Source organism: Pelodiscus sinensis, chromosome 32 (assembly GCF_049634645.1).
Source record: "Pelodiscus sinensis isolate JC-2024 chromosome 32, ASM4963464v1, whole genome shotgun sequence".
Lineage (NCBI taxonomy): Eukaryota > Metazoa > Chordata > Testudines > Trionychidae > Pelodiscus > Pelodiscus sinensis.
The window spans coordinates 2,335,525-2,349,678 of record NC_134742.1 but is presented as its reverse complement, the minus strand read 5'-3'; the positions used below and the strand labels follow the sequence as shown (position 1 = coordinate 2,349,678).

The window sequence follows — 14,154 nt, the reverse complement described above, 5'->3', positions numbered from 1 at the left end:
TTTGTTTTCCATTACTATTGCCAGGGAATAATTTGCAAACATTTTTGACAGGCACTGTGACTGGAGAAATGTTGCAAGAGATCTTTAAACTTATCAAGCTCATATTAATGTCACATGTAAGTTTCTTCAAAGATGTAAATTATCTGGAAGAACTGATTCTGCATTATTGTCTGAGTTTGAGAAGGAGTGTTCTTGGAAGAAAGTGCTGAGATGTGCTGTTGTCATGGTGAAACTGTTATCTTCTTTGGGACTACCTCTAATAGGCTATGATCAGGGGGATCAGGGGTCATGTGAAGAAGTGGGCTGTGCCCACAAAAACTCATGATACCATATACATGTTTTGTTAGTCTTTAAATAGCTACCAGACTATTTGTTGTTTTTAAAGGCTATGATGAGTCATCAGTGTGACATTGAAAAGGTAATTTTTTAACTTGCCTTGAATGTCTTAGTGAACTTGACCTTTTTGTCAATGAAATTTGAAAAATTATCAGTATACTGGCTAAGGAAAGACCAGCTTTTTATTGCACCAAACCTACAGTGAATTCATTAGTATAATGGCAGAGCAGCTCAGAAACCAATACACTGATGAAATAAAGGATGCCAAGTACTATATGTAGACCTTAACATTAATTTTAAGATATGTGACTGGAAATATTTAAGTTATAGAGCCATTTCTTTTGTCCCACTAAAATCCCACACTTCTGAATGTCTAGAGACAACAGTTTTGGAAATCATTGCAAATTTAGGTTTGGACATCAGAAATTGTCATGGGCAGAGCTTTGATAACACTGCAAATACGGCAGGAAAATATTCAGGTCTAGAAGCAAGACTGAACAATGCAAATCCCTCTGCTTTATTCATACCGTGTTCCAACCGTTCCTTAAATTTAATCTGCAATGCTGCAGCTGCATCTTGTGAGGGAGCTACACATTTTTTTGACTTTGTTCAAACCACACTTTTTTTTCCAGCTTCCACACATTGGTGGAGCATGTCACAATCACGCTTGGAACAGGAAATGGAAAAGATTTGACAGTCAAAAGAATTTGTGACACCAAGTAGTCTGTTTGTGCAGATGCTGTTTTGACTTAAAAAATGAGCTGTGATGTTATAAAGAGAACCTTATTAGACATAGCCGCATCAAATTCTGAAAAACCACATGCAAAAACTGAAACAAAAACCTTAGCAGACAAGTTTGAAAAGTATGATATTACTGTTTTACTATTTTATGGAACCATTTACTTCAAAGTATTAATGCCATCAGCAAATTACTACAAAAAGTTTATACACATTTATTGAATGGTACACACTTGTTAGCTTCAGTTACAAGTTTTGTCATGGAAGTTCAAAATGACTAAGTCCACTGAAGCAGGGGCACTAACATTAACAGAAAATATTGGTTCCTCCTATATATCTGATGAGAAGTATAAAAAACCTAGGAAATTATTTTTCAATGAAAGTAGAGACAATGAAATCAATTTAAAAGGAAAGAGAAGTTCATTGTTGAGACCATTAATGTTATTTGTGACAATAATAGTGCAATAGCAGAGCAGAGGTGAATCTCTAAAAAAAACCTGTTGATTTATTTTGAATGTCTTTTGACAGAAGTATGGACGAAGATACTAAAAGCCACTATAGTGAGAAATTAAGCAAATTCTACTGACAGGACATAGACACAAATCTTTTTGAAGACGAAGTGAAACATTTCTTTTGTTTAATTTATCAAAAGTTATGAACTCTGGGCTTCAAGATCATCAGTTGATTTGTATATGATGGTTTGCAGGCAACCTTTTCAATTGTAGAAACCATTCTGAAAATATGTTTAACAATACTTGTCACAAATGATTCTGGTGAAGATTCTTTTTCTGTATTGAAATGAGTTTTATTTATTTGTGAAATATGATGAATCAGTTCAGCTATATTGACAATCGAAAGTATCTCTTTACAAAATAATCATGACTACTTAACTGACAATTTTGCAAAGAAAATATGTAGAAAGAAAGTTACCCAAATAATTTTTTTTTCAAAATGAGTAAGTTTCTTCAGAGGAAGTTAGCTTTTATTTTTCCATTCATGTGTCATCTATACATTTTATTTTTACACATTTTTCAAGTTAGCTTAATGCAAATACAAGCTTTTACCTAGACCAGAAGTTCCCACACTGTACTCTGAGAACAACATTCAGGTGGACTGAGGAATGGCTATTATACTTTTTTTTTATAAAGGATTCTTATCCAAAGTACTTTTCAATAGTTAGCTCATGATTCAAACAATATTAGGAAAGCTCATTAACTGGTCCAGCAAGATGCTCAGCAATTTTAAGTGGTCTATGAAAAAAGACTACAAAAACAATTAAGGTATCTCACTTCATTTTTAATTTACTTCTTATTTCTTATAAGAGTAGGAGGATGAAGAAAAAAGAATGAAAAATAGGAGGGGCAGGAAGATTGAATATTCTTTATCTTGGCTAGGTCCTCAGGGGGCCCCCAAAAATGAAGCTGAGCATGGGACGCCATTAACTGTAAATCTGCCACTGCGCACATGGATGAAAAAAATCTGCATGTGGATGGAAAAGATTAGAGAGGATGGAAAAGATTGTGCTCTGTACCCCACAAAAAATTAATTGCTAAATGGGGGCTCCCATACCCTCCCTGCAACTGCTCCACCTGCAGATACCAGACACTCCTGACAATGACTCTTCACACCCACAAAATGGCCCTAAAGGCACATTTTCCCGCAAAGCCTCCAGGGTTCCAGTTTCAGAGTGGGAAGAGGGAAGCCCTGTTAGTCTGTTTCAGCCAAAACAAGGAGGAGTTCTATGGCTCCTAAAAGTCTAACAAATGTATTTGGGCCTAAGCTTCCTTGGACTGCCCATGAAAGCTGATGCCCCCAAATAAATGTATTAGTGAATCTCTAGGTGTCCCAAGGCTCTTGTGTTGCCAGTGGGCTCCTCCCTGCTCTGCAAACAGTCTGAGTCAGCTCCAGGAAGTGAAACACCCAATTGCTGTAGCAGGTGAGGCATATTCCTGAGCTCAGGGAAGTTAAACTGATTTTGTTCCCCAGCCCAGAGGCAGCCATGGCTGCAGACAGTCCCATGGAAACTCTCCGGGAGGAAGCAACATGTTCCCTATGTTTGGACTATTTCACAGCCCCTGTAAGTCTGGAGTGTGGGCACAATTTCTGCCAAGCCTGCCTCAGCCAGTTCTGGAAGGGACTTGACTCAGCCTCCTCCTGCCCTCAGTGCAACGAAACTGTGCAGCAGAGACACCTCCGGCCCAACAGGCAGCTGGCAAATGTCCTAGAAATAGCCAAGCAGCTGAGTTCACAGGTGGCAAAGAGAGCAAGATGGGACGGGGTGTGCGGGGAGCACCAGGAGGCTCTGAAATTATTCTGTGAAGAGGATCAAACCCTCATCTGTGTTGTCTGCAGAGAGTCCAAGGCTCACCGCACTCACATTATGCTTCCCATACAGGAAGCTGCCCAGCAGTACAAGGTAGGGAATTGCTGTCCAGTGTAATGGGCAAAAATATGGATTTTAATGACAATCTAATTTCACTGAAACATACCTAGCACAGTATGACTCATCAGTCAGCTCTGTAAAGCCTTTCAGGTATGGGAGATGCCGTAACAAAATAAATGCTCTGGCTGTGAGGGAACAGAACCAGGCCTGACAGCGAGAAGAGGTTTCCTGCTGGGAAGCTGAACTCCTAGGCTGCTCCATGAGGGGTTAAACTCAGATGCTGCGGCCAGCACTAAACGAGGTCACTGGGTAGGATGCTGTTTGGGACCCTGGACACCCTGAGTCTACCCACAACAAGGCTCCAGGCAGTGCAGGTCCATGCTAGGTACCTCTGGGATCAGACTGGATTGGAACAAAACTACACCCAGGCTGCAGCTGCCCGGTGCCAGTCTGACCGGTGCCAGTGGATACGTGGGCATGGACCAGCAAACATGGTTCTGTTAGTCCCACCAGGCAGCCTTTGGGAATCTCCCAGAATGCACTGCTGCTGGGAGCTGTACCAGAGACTAGGGCAGCGGCTACCTGCCCAGAGGGAGTTGCTGCTGACAGGGTTTAGGGCAGCACTGGGGCAAATCCCAACCATACTTAATGGAAATCAGCCTGTTTAATTAGCACATCCCCAGAGCAAAGGACACCCCCATAACTGCCTGCCTGGGCCCACCCCATGGGCATTGGTCGGCCTCTATGGGCTTGTCTCTGCCTTTGACAGACCATCCCCACCTACATCATTTGGGGTGGAGGTGCCACCCCCTCCTGCCCTCACCCTCACAGGTGTCCTGCTGCATCCTCAGTCTCCTCCTGTCTCTTTTTCACCAGACAAAGCCATGTCCAGGGCTGAGCCCCCACTGGACAGGGACAGGGCCCCACAAAACTGGGACTGGGACTGTGCAGTTTAAAGCCAGACAGATTGCACCTGCAGCCCTGCAAACTAGGGGGGGAGGGGAAGGATTCAAAAAAGTTCAGGGCTCCAGCTGCCACCACTACCATAACAACACATTCTGGGGGGCAGTGAGGGCTGGATGCTCCCTGCTCCTTCCACTCAAGGCTCCATCCCTACAGGGATTATAGAGCTGCTCCCACCCCACCCCCATCACTTTGTGCTGGGGCCAGGCCCAGCTGAGCCTTCCTGTGTCTCATGGGTTTGTCCTGGTGCTTAGCCCAGCTCTGTCAAATCCAGCACAGTCTCCAGGCCTCAAGGCTGAATTCCCAGCCCATATTTAAACCCCGGTGGCTTCTGGGATGTGTGTCACTTAGTTATTTAAATCTTGTCAAACATAAATGGGATGCACCCCCAGTGTGAGTCAGGGCCTGTCACACGCTGTGCCACTAATCAGTTTGTTAAGACCAATAAACTCAGTGATAATTGAGATCTCTCTCTCATTACTAAAAAGACTCAACCTGCCTTGGTAGCAGGTAAGACTGTGACACACTCCCAGTCTCCATTAGCAAGGATTCATCTTTTCTGTGGCCCTGATGTCACACAGCGATTGGGACCAACAATCACTTAGGTTTGGGTGGAAAAATGCCCCTATCCACACCCTTCTCAGCCCTCCCAAGGAAACCTCCCAGTTCATTTCTGTTTCTTCAGGAAAAATTTGAGGCCCATTTGAAGACTCTGAGGGAAGAGAGAGAAAAGCTGCTGGAATGGAAAGTGACGGGAGAGGGCAGAAACCAGGAGTATCTGGTAGGTGCCTGTGGTTATGAACTGGCAGGAACTGGCAGTGGGAGGGCTCTTTGGAGGCAGACTCCTGTGTGGTGAAGGTGGGAGAGTGAGTTTTGCAATGATCATGGGTTGCTGGGTTAGATCCATGTGTAGACAAGCCCTGACCTTCCATGTTGATGGATGAGTTACTGTCCAGCCCTGTCCAACCCTTGTAGCTTTCCTAGAAATTCTCCCCAAGGGAGCTGAATGCCCCTGTGAAGGGCTGTCTGCTGTGTCTGCTCATTTCCTGCACTAACAAATTTGTTTCTGTTTTCACCCCTGGTGTCTCTGTCAGGCTGGGGCTGAGTCCTGCCTCCTGCTGCTCTGGGTCTGAATTCCCAGCGCACACGAATAATGGAATAACATGGCAGACATGGAAACATGCCTTTCAGAGATAACTGGGCAGAGTCAAATGCCAGAAACCTGAGGGGTTTTTCAAGTTCTCCCTGCTGCGCATTCAGCTCTCCATGTAAGGGCCCCAGGCTCCATCCATGCCCCTGACCAGCCCTTTCCCTGTTTTCATACAGAAACAGACACAAGCGGAGAGGCAGAAGATTGTGGCTGAATTTCAACAGCTGCGACAGTTTCTGGAGGAACAAGAGCGACTCCTCCTAGCCCAGCTGGAGAAGCTGGATGAGGAGATTGTGAGGATCCAGACTGACACTGTCAGGAACGTCTCGGTGCAGATTTCCCATCTCAGCGAGCAGATCAGTGAGCTGGAGGGGAAGTGTCAGAAGCCAGCAAGTGAATTCCTGCAGGTGAGACTGAGCAGAAACACAGGCACCGAATCCAGGACTTGAGAACCAATAGGAAAAAAAATTACCAGGTGCTTAACATCCACTGAGTGCCAGCTGTGCCTCTCTCTCTCCAGCAACTGGCATCGATCAACTCTTTCTCCTCCTTCCAGCACCTCCTGCATGCCACAATCAGCTGTTGTGTGGTGTGCAGGAGGTGCTGGGAGGGAGCGGAAGGATTAGAGAGAGAGTGGGGAAGAGGCGGGGTATAGAAGGGCAGAGTGAGGGCAAGAAGAGGCAGGCCTGGAGATGAACACCCCTGGGGACAATTGGAAGCTGGCACCATGGTTAGAAACACCCAAGCTCAAAACACAGGGAAGGGAGGCTCCTGAATCACATGCACTGGGTTGAGCAGTCTGATCTGGGTGTAACTTGGCGTGTGCACTGCTGACATGTGAGTGACTGTTGTGCTTTGCAGAGTCACGGGCACAGAGCTATCAGAGATGGCAAAGCTCCATTCGCGCAGGGAATCCATGGCTCTGGGGCCAGGGCAGGGCCTCTCTTCCCTATGTTTGCAAAATCTCTTCCCAGGGGTCTTGTGTGTGTGCGTCAGATGGGACTGAGATTCTTTTCTCTCTCTCTCTCCTCCAGGATGTTAAAAGCACTTTGAGCAGGTATGTGGCTCTCACTCCCCTCACACTGCACAACGCAGGGAAAGAGCTTGGAGCTGATGTTGGCACCACATCTCCCCAAGACTCTACAGCCAGATATGTGGGGAAGGTCACAGCCTGGGCACAAATCTCTGATCATCTGCAGCCTGAGGGTCTCACCCTTGTACAAAAGATTCTGGAATTCTCCATTCAGAGGCACAGTCTGATCTCAAGTGTTTCCTGGAGCTGTCACCTCCCTGGGGACTGGCTGCCTCAGGACCATTGGGATGGAACATGGGCCTGTCACTGCTGGGCACTGGGAACCATTTAGCCTAGGGCAGCAGAGATCAAGAGTCTTTCCTAGCCAAGGGCTGTTTGGAGACCTTTGTGGAATGAACTGGGGAGGGGGGAGCTGGTGTCTTAGTCTACTTCTGAGTGGGCAGATTTCTACAGCCCTTCACCTGAGAACCTCCTGACCCTCAGAGCCTGAAGGTCAAGGAGTGAATTGGCCGTGGAGACTCAGTTCTTTTTTTGTTCCCAGATTGGGGCTAGAGCTGAAGAATATTAATGGGAGCTTTTGAGAGGAATCTCAGATAGCTATGGGGGAATTAGAGGGATTCTAACTCCAGGTCCATTAGAGCAGCAACTAACTAGCAAGAACTTAAAAACCAAGTCACTTAATGCTGTGTCACCATGTGACATTGTTTCTCTCCAGGTGCGAGAAGGGGCAGTTCCAGCAGCCAGAGGCGATTTCTCTTGAACTGAAAGAGCAAGTCAGTGCTTTCTCCCAGATAACTACTTCGTTATCGGAAAATCTGAGGAAATGCAAAGGTATCTAGAAAGAACTCTCGAAGGGAACATGAGTTGAACATCTGAGTCTGTGTAACTGAGAATGGTGCTGGTCAATTGTTTCATAATTAGTTTAATCTTCTGTTTAATTATGGGTTAAAATAGCACCTGCTTATTTGTGACAAAACCATGCTTTGTAGTGTCGATTGCTATTAAGGTAAGAAATGAGAGCTATACAGAAACAAACATGCCTAGTTACATTCTCCCACGGCATACATGGGTCATGATGCATTTCTCCTGTGATGCTCCACCTGCCCCTTATGATGTCTGACATGTTACGCGCAGCCAGATCAGTTCTGTTCTAATCATCTTTATGTGTTATGAACAGTGAGTATCTTGTGTAACTCACACACATGAACTTTTAATTGTCAGAGGTTCTGCTGTCCTGGCTATCTTTGAATTATTCTTTTTTCTGAGTATCAGAGGGGTAGCCATGTTAGTCTGAATCTGCAAAAGTGACGAGGAGTCCCGTGGCACCTTATAGACTAACCGAAGTGCTGGAGCATAAGCTTTCGTGCATCTGACGAAGTGGGTCTTTGCCCACAAAAGCTTATGCTCCAACAATTCAGTTAGACTATAAGGTGTCTCCTTTCTGATGCATTCATTACCACTTATCACAAACTGAGGTGCACAGGTCACTTCTCCACATGGGAGTCCCTGGACTTTGCTACCTGCTCCTTGGCAGGACGCTCTGTGTGTCTGTTGTCTGCAAGCACCTGCTGGGGGCAAAAAAATCTCTTTGAACCCCAGAGCTACTTAGGAACACAGAACTTAATAACAAGGCCACTTAAAGCAACATTTCCCTTATGTTAAGTAAGCTGCTAACCAGGCCAAAACTGAGTCAGTCAATACAAATGCACAATCTCAGTTTCTCCAGGCTTAAGAATAAAAAAATGACCAATGCAGCAGGCCCCAGGCATCACGGCATCTCACGTCAATTCTTGACTTACCAAAGGTCCCAACCTTTAGGCCCAAATTTAGCAAAATTCCTTCATTTGGGGCACCTGCATTTCTCTCACCTAACCAGAGAGCTACAGGGCGGGTGCCCCAGGGCTGGGCAGCCTCCACAGCGGCAGGTGGAGTCAGTGGGAGCTGCAGGGGCCCAGCCCCTCCGAGAACCAGGCCCTGGGACTTAAAGGTCAGCACCTAAGGTCTAGCCCCTCAATTAAAGGCAATTTGTTAGAGGTAGGCCCAGCTCCTCACTGAGCTCTGTCCCGTCTAGTCCTGAGCCTGGGCCAAGGGGCTGCAGGGAAGGAGAAAGCCCCTCCCCCAAGGCGAGGGGTCCATCCAGCACAGGAGCCTCTTGTGCCTCCTTCCCAGCAGCTGCAGGCCCAAGATGCATCCCTGAAAAGGCTGGAGAGGGCAGGGTAAGAGGCAGGGGTGCAAGAGGGACAGAGGGTCATGGGCAGGGTAAGGCTGGGCCACTGACTCCCTGCTCTCTGGCCCAGGCACATGGGGCCATTGTAACAGGGATGTGACACTGGCTGTTGTCAGTACAGCCTGAGCCTGAGCCAGGCTCAGCAGAGGCCCCTGCAGCCACTGACCAGCCGGGTCACAAATGGCCTCCCCGCCCTGCTTTGGCCGGTACTGGGTGAATCTGGTCCATGGAGCCAACCTCCCCCTGCCTCAGTTTCCACAGGGATAAAATGATTTTATTGTTATTCCTATTGCTGCACGTGGAGGATGAGGCACCATTGTGCTGCTCTCTGGAGAGACACTGAGTACACAGACCCCACAACTCACAGAGCCAGGATTTCACCAACTCTGAACATCCCATTGGTGTCAAAGGGACCAAAATGGGTGAAGTTACTTTTATGGCAAAATCTTTGCAGGATCCGGGCCTAGGCTACGACAAGAGGCAGTAAGTGAATGAGCCAAACCCAGTGGAGTCTGAAGAGTGGGAGGGGAAAGTGAATCTCTTCACAGATTGTCCTAGGGGAGGTGTGAGGCTGCAGGGACATTGGTTCCATTGCTGGGAGAGGCCTGAATGAGCTAGGAAGTAGGAGGCTTCAGACCTTTGTATATTAAATACTTGAGTGTGTCTCTGCTATAATGAAAACCCAGGTCTGAGTGTTAAAATTGGGGATGTCGTTGGCAATATGGACTTCTGAAGTCTCACCTCTCTTATCCCTTCCCCCACCAGACACTCTGCCCTCTGCACTGGAGAGAGCAAGAGGAAAATCCCTGGGAGCTTTCAGACAGGGTGAGTTTGCAGGTGGAGATTGTCTTTAAATGATGAGAAAATTCCTGTGAAAACATCTTCCTGGGATTGTAACTAAAGTTACCAACCAAACCCACAGCTACCACGGTGCGCACAGCCCTAAATCTAAACCAGGGATCAGTGGGGAGACCCAGGGGCAGTGGATCAAAAGGACAAGGCCCCCCCCCCCACACTTAATATGGGCACAGGTTGCAGGGAGGGGGCAATGTTGACCCCTTCCCCAAATGGCAGCGGTTTGGCAGTCAAGGAGATTTGCAGGCAGGAGCTGTGCTGTGTGTCAGGGCAGCTGATCAGCACAACGCCTCCTTGGGGCACCTGCTTTTTCCTTGTTCTGGGCCCTCCCTAAGGCCCCATCCCAGATCTTCTTCCCCTCTAGGCCCTGCCCCGGGCCAGGCCAGGCCAGAAGCCAGCGACACGCTGCTTCCCATTGAGCTTGGGCTGCCTTGAAGAACTCTGAAGTTCCCTTATCCTCATTTAAAGGCTTTATTTTCCGAAAGATCCGTGTCTATACTGGCGCTTTTTTATGCAAATGAAGCGGGGGGATTTAAATCCCCACTTCATTTGCAATTGTGATGTGTCTAATTTGCATTTCTTTTATGGAAAAGGGATGCAGTCTAGACACAGCCTTTGGTGTTAAATAGTAATAGAGAGGTAGCCGTGTTAGTCTGATCTTGGTAAAACAAAAGGAAAAAATATGTAGTGGTGTTAGGCAGCTTTCCCACGTACCGCACCTTCCCCTTTGTGTCCGAGGGTGGGAGTGGAGGCTGCAGTAGGGGAGTTTCCCTCTGTGGTTTAAAGCTCCTCTGCTCCTGCCTCACTAGAGCTGCATCTGACACTAGGAATAAGAACATAAGAACATAAGAACGGCCGTACTGGGTCAGACCAAAGATCCATCTATCCCAGTATCCTGTCTGCCGACAGCAGCCAGCACCAGGTGCCCCAGAGAGGGTGGACCGAAGACAATGATCAAGAAATTTGTCTCCTGCCATTCCTCTGCAGCCTCTGACAAACAGAGGCTAAGGGCACCATTTTATCCCCTGGCTAATAGCTTTTTATGGACCTAACCTCCATGAAATTATCTAGTTTCTCTTTAAACGCTATTATAGTCCTAGCCTTCACAGCCTCATCTGGCAAGGAGTTCCACAGGTTAACTACACGCTGTGTGAAGAAGAACTTTCTTTTATTAGTTTTAAACCTGCTACCCATTAATTTCATTTGGTGTCCTCTAGTTCTTCTATTATGGGAACTAATACATAACTTTTCTTTATCTGCCCTCTCCACACCACTCATGATTTTATAGACCTCTATTATATCCCCCCTCAGTCTTCTCTCTTCTAAACTGAAAAGTCCCAGTCGCTTTAACCTCTCCTCATATGGGACCCGTTCCAAATCCTTAATCATTTTAGTTGCCCTTTTCTGAACCCTTTCCAAGGCCAAAGTATCTTTTTTGAGGTGAGTATACCACATCTGTACACAGTATTCAAGATGTGGGTGTACCATAGTTTTATACAGGGGCAGTAAGATATTCTGTGTCTTATTTTCTATCCCTTTCTTAATAATTCCTAGCATCCTATTTGCCTTTTTGACCGCCGCTGCACACTGTGTGGAAGTTTTCAGAGAACTGTCCACGATAACTCCAAGATCTCTTTCTTGATTTGTCGTAGCCAAATTAGCCCCCATCATACTGTATGAATAGTTGGGGTTATTTTTCCCGATGTGCATTACTTTACACTTATCCACATTAAATTACATTTGCCATTTTGTTGCCCAATCACTCAGTTTGGTGAGATCTTCTTGGAGTCCCTTACAGTCTGCTTCTGTCTTGACTATCCTAAGCAGTTTGGTATCATCTACAAACTTTACCACCTCACTGCTTACCCCTTTCTCCAGATCATTTATGAATAAGCTGAACAGGACTGGTCCTAGGACTGACCCTTGGGGGGCACCACTAGTTACCCCTCTCCATTCTGAAAATTTACCATTTATTCCTACCCTTTTGTTTCCTGTCTTTTAACCAGTTCTCAATCCAAGAAAGGACCTTCCCTCTTATCCCGTGGCCATGTAATTTACACAAGAGCTTTTGGTGAGGGACCTTGTCAAAGGCTTTCTGAAAATCTAAGTATACTATATCTATTGGATCAGGAGGAATGCAGCCTACTGAGCTGAGGAGGGTGAGAAATGGCCTCAGTCTCCCCCAGGGCTGAGCTCTGCCCCTCACGCTCTGATTCTCTCTCCCCAGTGACTGTGACTCTGGATCCAGACACGGCCCATCCCCGACTCATCCTGTCTGAGGATCGGAAACATGTGAGCTGGGAACTTACACCCCAGCTACTGCCCGACAACCCTGAGAGATTTGACTCTCGGACCTGTGTGCTGGGCTGTGAGGGATTCACCTCCGGGAGCCATTGCTGGGAGGTGGAGGTCAGGGGTGCACGACACTGGGCTGTGGGGGTGGCCAGAGACTCTATGAGGCGGAAGGGACGGATCAGCCGTAGCCCTAAGGGGGGGATCTGGGCTGTGGAGCAGTGGGGGGGTCAGTTCCAGGCTCTCTCCTCCCCTGCAACGCCCCTGTCCCTGAGTGGGGCCCCCAGCAGGATCCGGGTTTATCTGGACTGTGACTGGGGGCAGGTGACATTTATTGATGCTGGTACCGAGGCCTCGATCTTCACTTTCCCTCCGGGCTCCCTCCCTGGGGAGAGAATCCGACCCTGGCTCTGGGTGGGGACTGGATCCCAGCTCAGACTCTGTCCCTGAGACACCAGGGGATTCTCTGGCCTCACCTCCTTTCCTCCCCCCCGTCTCAGTGACCTCTCTCTGTGCACTGTCTGTCCTGCTGTCACTGTAACTCGACGTTGCTGAAGGTCTCAGCTCTGTGCAGCCTCTGGCCTGTCCAACCCCAGAGACCACTGGGTGGTGAGCGAGGTAGAGATTCTGATTTCATGGCCCCTGGGATTGTACAGCCTGTTTGCTGCTGTCCTCTATGGCCCAGGAGGACTCGGGACATCCTGGGTCAGATAGCGTCAGCGGGACATGGGGAGGAGGGGGAATAAGCCCACTGGGGATGGGTTTCTCGAGCTACAGTCATCCTAGACTCTATGGCAATGTTTCTCAAAGTGGTCCACGGATCCACTGCGAGAAAGCTGCCAATGGGCCACTACGGTTTGTTTATTTAATGACTCAGCTGCCATGGATCCTCGTGGCTCCCATTGGCTGCAGTTCACTGTTTGCAGTCAAAGGGAGCTGCAGGAAGCAGCTGAGAGCCTGGGAGCAGCAGACCCCAATACACAGTAGAAATGAGTGGCTAGTGCAGACACTGCCTGCATCAGCAGGAGGGGTTTTCCCCATCATTGCAGTGAATCCACCTCTCGGGGAGGTCATAACTGGATGGACAGAATTCGTCCATTGGCCCATCCATAGGGCCCAACCAAATTCAGGGTCCTTTGTGGTCAATGTCATGGTCATAGGATTTTAAAATTATATATTTCATGGTATCAGACATTTAAAGCTGAAATCTCAGGGTGTTTTAATGGTGGGGTCCTGCCCCCAAAAGGAGCTGTGTGGGGGTCACAAGGTGATTGCAGGGGGTCTACGGCACTACTACCCTTCCTTCTGCACTGCTGTTGGTGGTGACGCTACCTTTGGAGCTGGCCAGCTGGAGGGGTGGCTGCCCGCCAGCAGCAGCACAGCAGTAAGGAAGGCCTGGTATGGCTTTGCAACCTTTATGCCTGCACTGCTGCCTGCAGAGCTGAGACCGTAGTCAGCAGTGGCCACTCTCAGGATGACATGGGTGTAGCTTTGCCACCCTTCCTGCTGCACTGCTGCTGGCGGGGTGCTGCCTTCAGAACTGTGTGTTTGCTAGTCTGTCAGCTCTTCATTGCACGTTTCAGTCAGTGAGTGAAGCAGAGCTCTAAGTTGCTGCTTTGGCTCTTCGCTCGCTAGCTTCTCCTTAGCTTTGCACCTCCCACTCCAGAACTGAGGTACCTGGTCCTGAACTCTCTTGGCTGGCCAGAGCTGAGGCTACTCCTTTGTCCTTTACCCTCAGGGTACCAAGAGAGGTGGCAAGTGTATTAACCAAAGCTTTGTAGTACGTAAGGCCACCGGTCCTTCTAGATTAGAACAACCTGGTGGCGTTTCTAGCTCTGATGATTGTGCCATTTGAGTGATCTGTGATTATCATACCATTTCTCTCAATAAAAGCCTTTTCACTGTCTTTGTCTCCGTGGGAATGTCCTTGTCACACATCCCAAGGGGCCAGGCACACTCAGTGCAGCCTGATGCTGGGACAAGAACCTTCTTGTCTTCTGCTCAGAGCAGCTGGCCAGCCTGTAATCTGCACTCTCCAAACCAACCCCATGAACCTGAGTTCAGGCCACACCTGCACCTCCAGCAGTTAGGGGAGGCTGCAAATCTCCAGCCCTGCACTGACAGCCAAAGAGCAGCACTCCCCTCAGCTGTGCGGCAGTGACTCTGTTAACCACGTG

The 14,154-nt window shown here is 47.9% G+C and overlaps 1 protein-coding gene across 1 annotated transcript; it reads left to right on the top strand.

The window, feature by feature from the left end:
* The first annotated feature begins 2,844 nt into the window (after positions 1 to 2,844).
* On the top strand, positions 2,845 to 13,866 carry LOC102446900 (zinc finger protein RFP-like). The gene is made up of 7 exons (XM_075913671.1): positions 2,845 to 3,490; positions 5,106 to 5,201; positions 5,747 to 5,977; positions 6,605 to 6,627; positions 7,319 to 7,434; positions 9,596 to 9,655; positions 11,913 to 13,866. Exons 1-7 carry the CDS (start codon positions 3,074 to 3,076, stop codon positions 12,425 to 12,427), a joined length of 1,458 nt encoding a protein of 485 aa, XP_075769786.1. The 5' UTR covers positions 2,845 to 3,073; the 3' UTR covers positions 12,428 to 13,866.
* Positions 13,867 to 14,154: the final 288 nt, after the last annotated feature.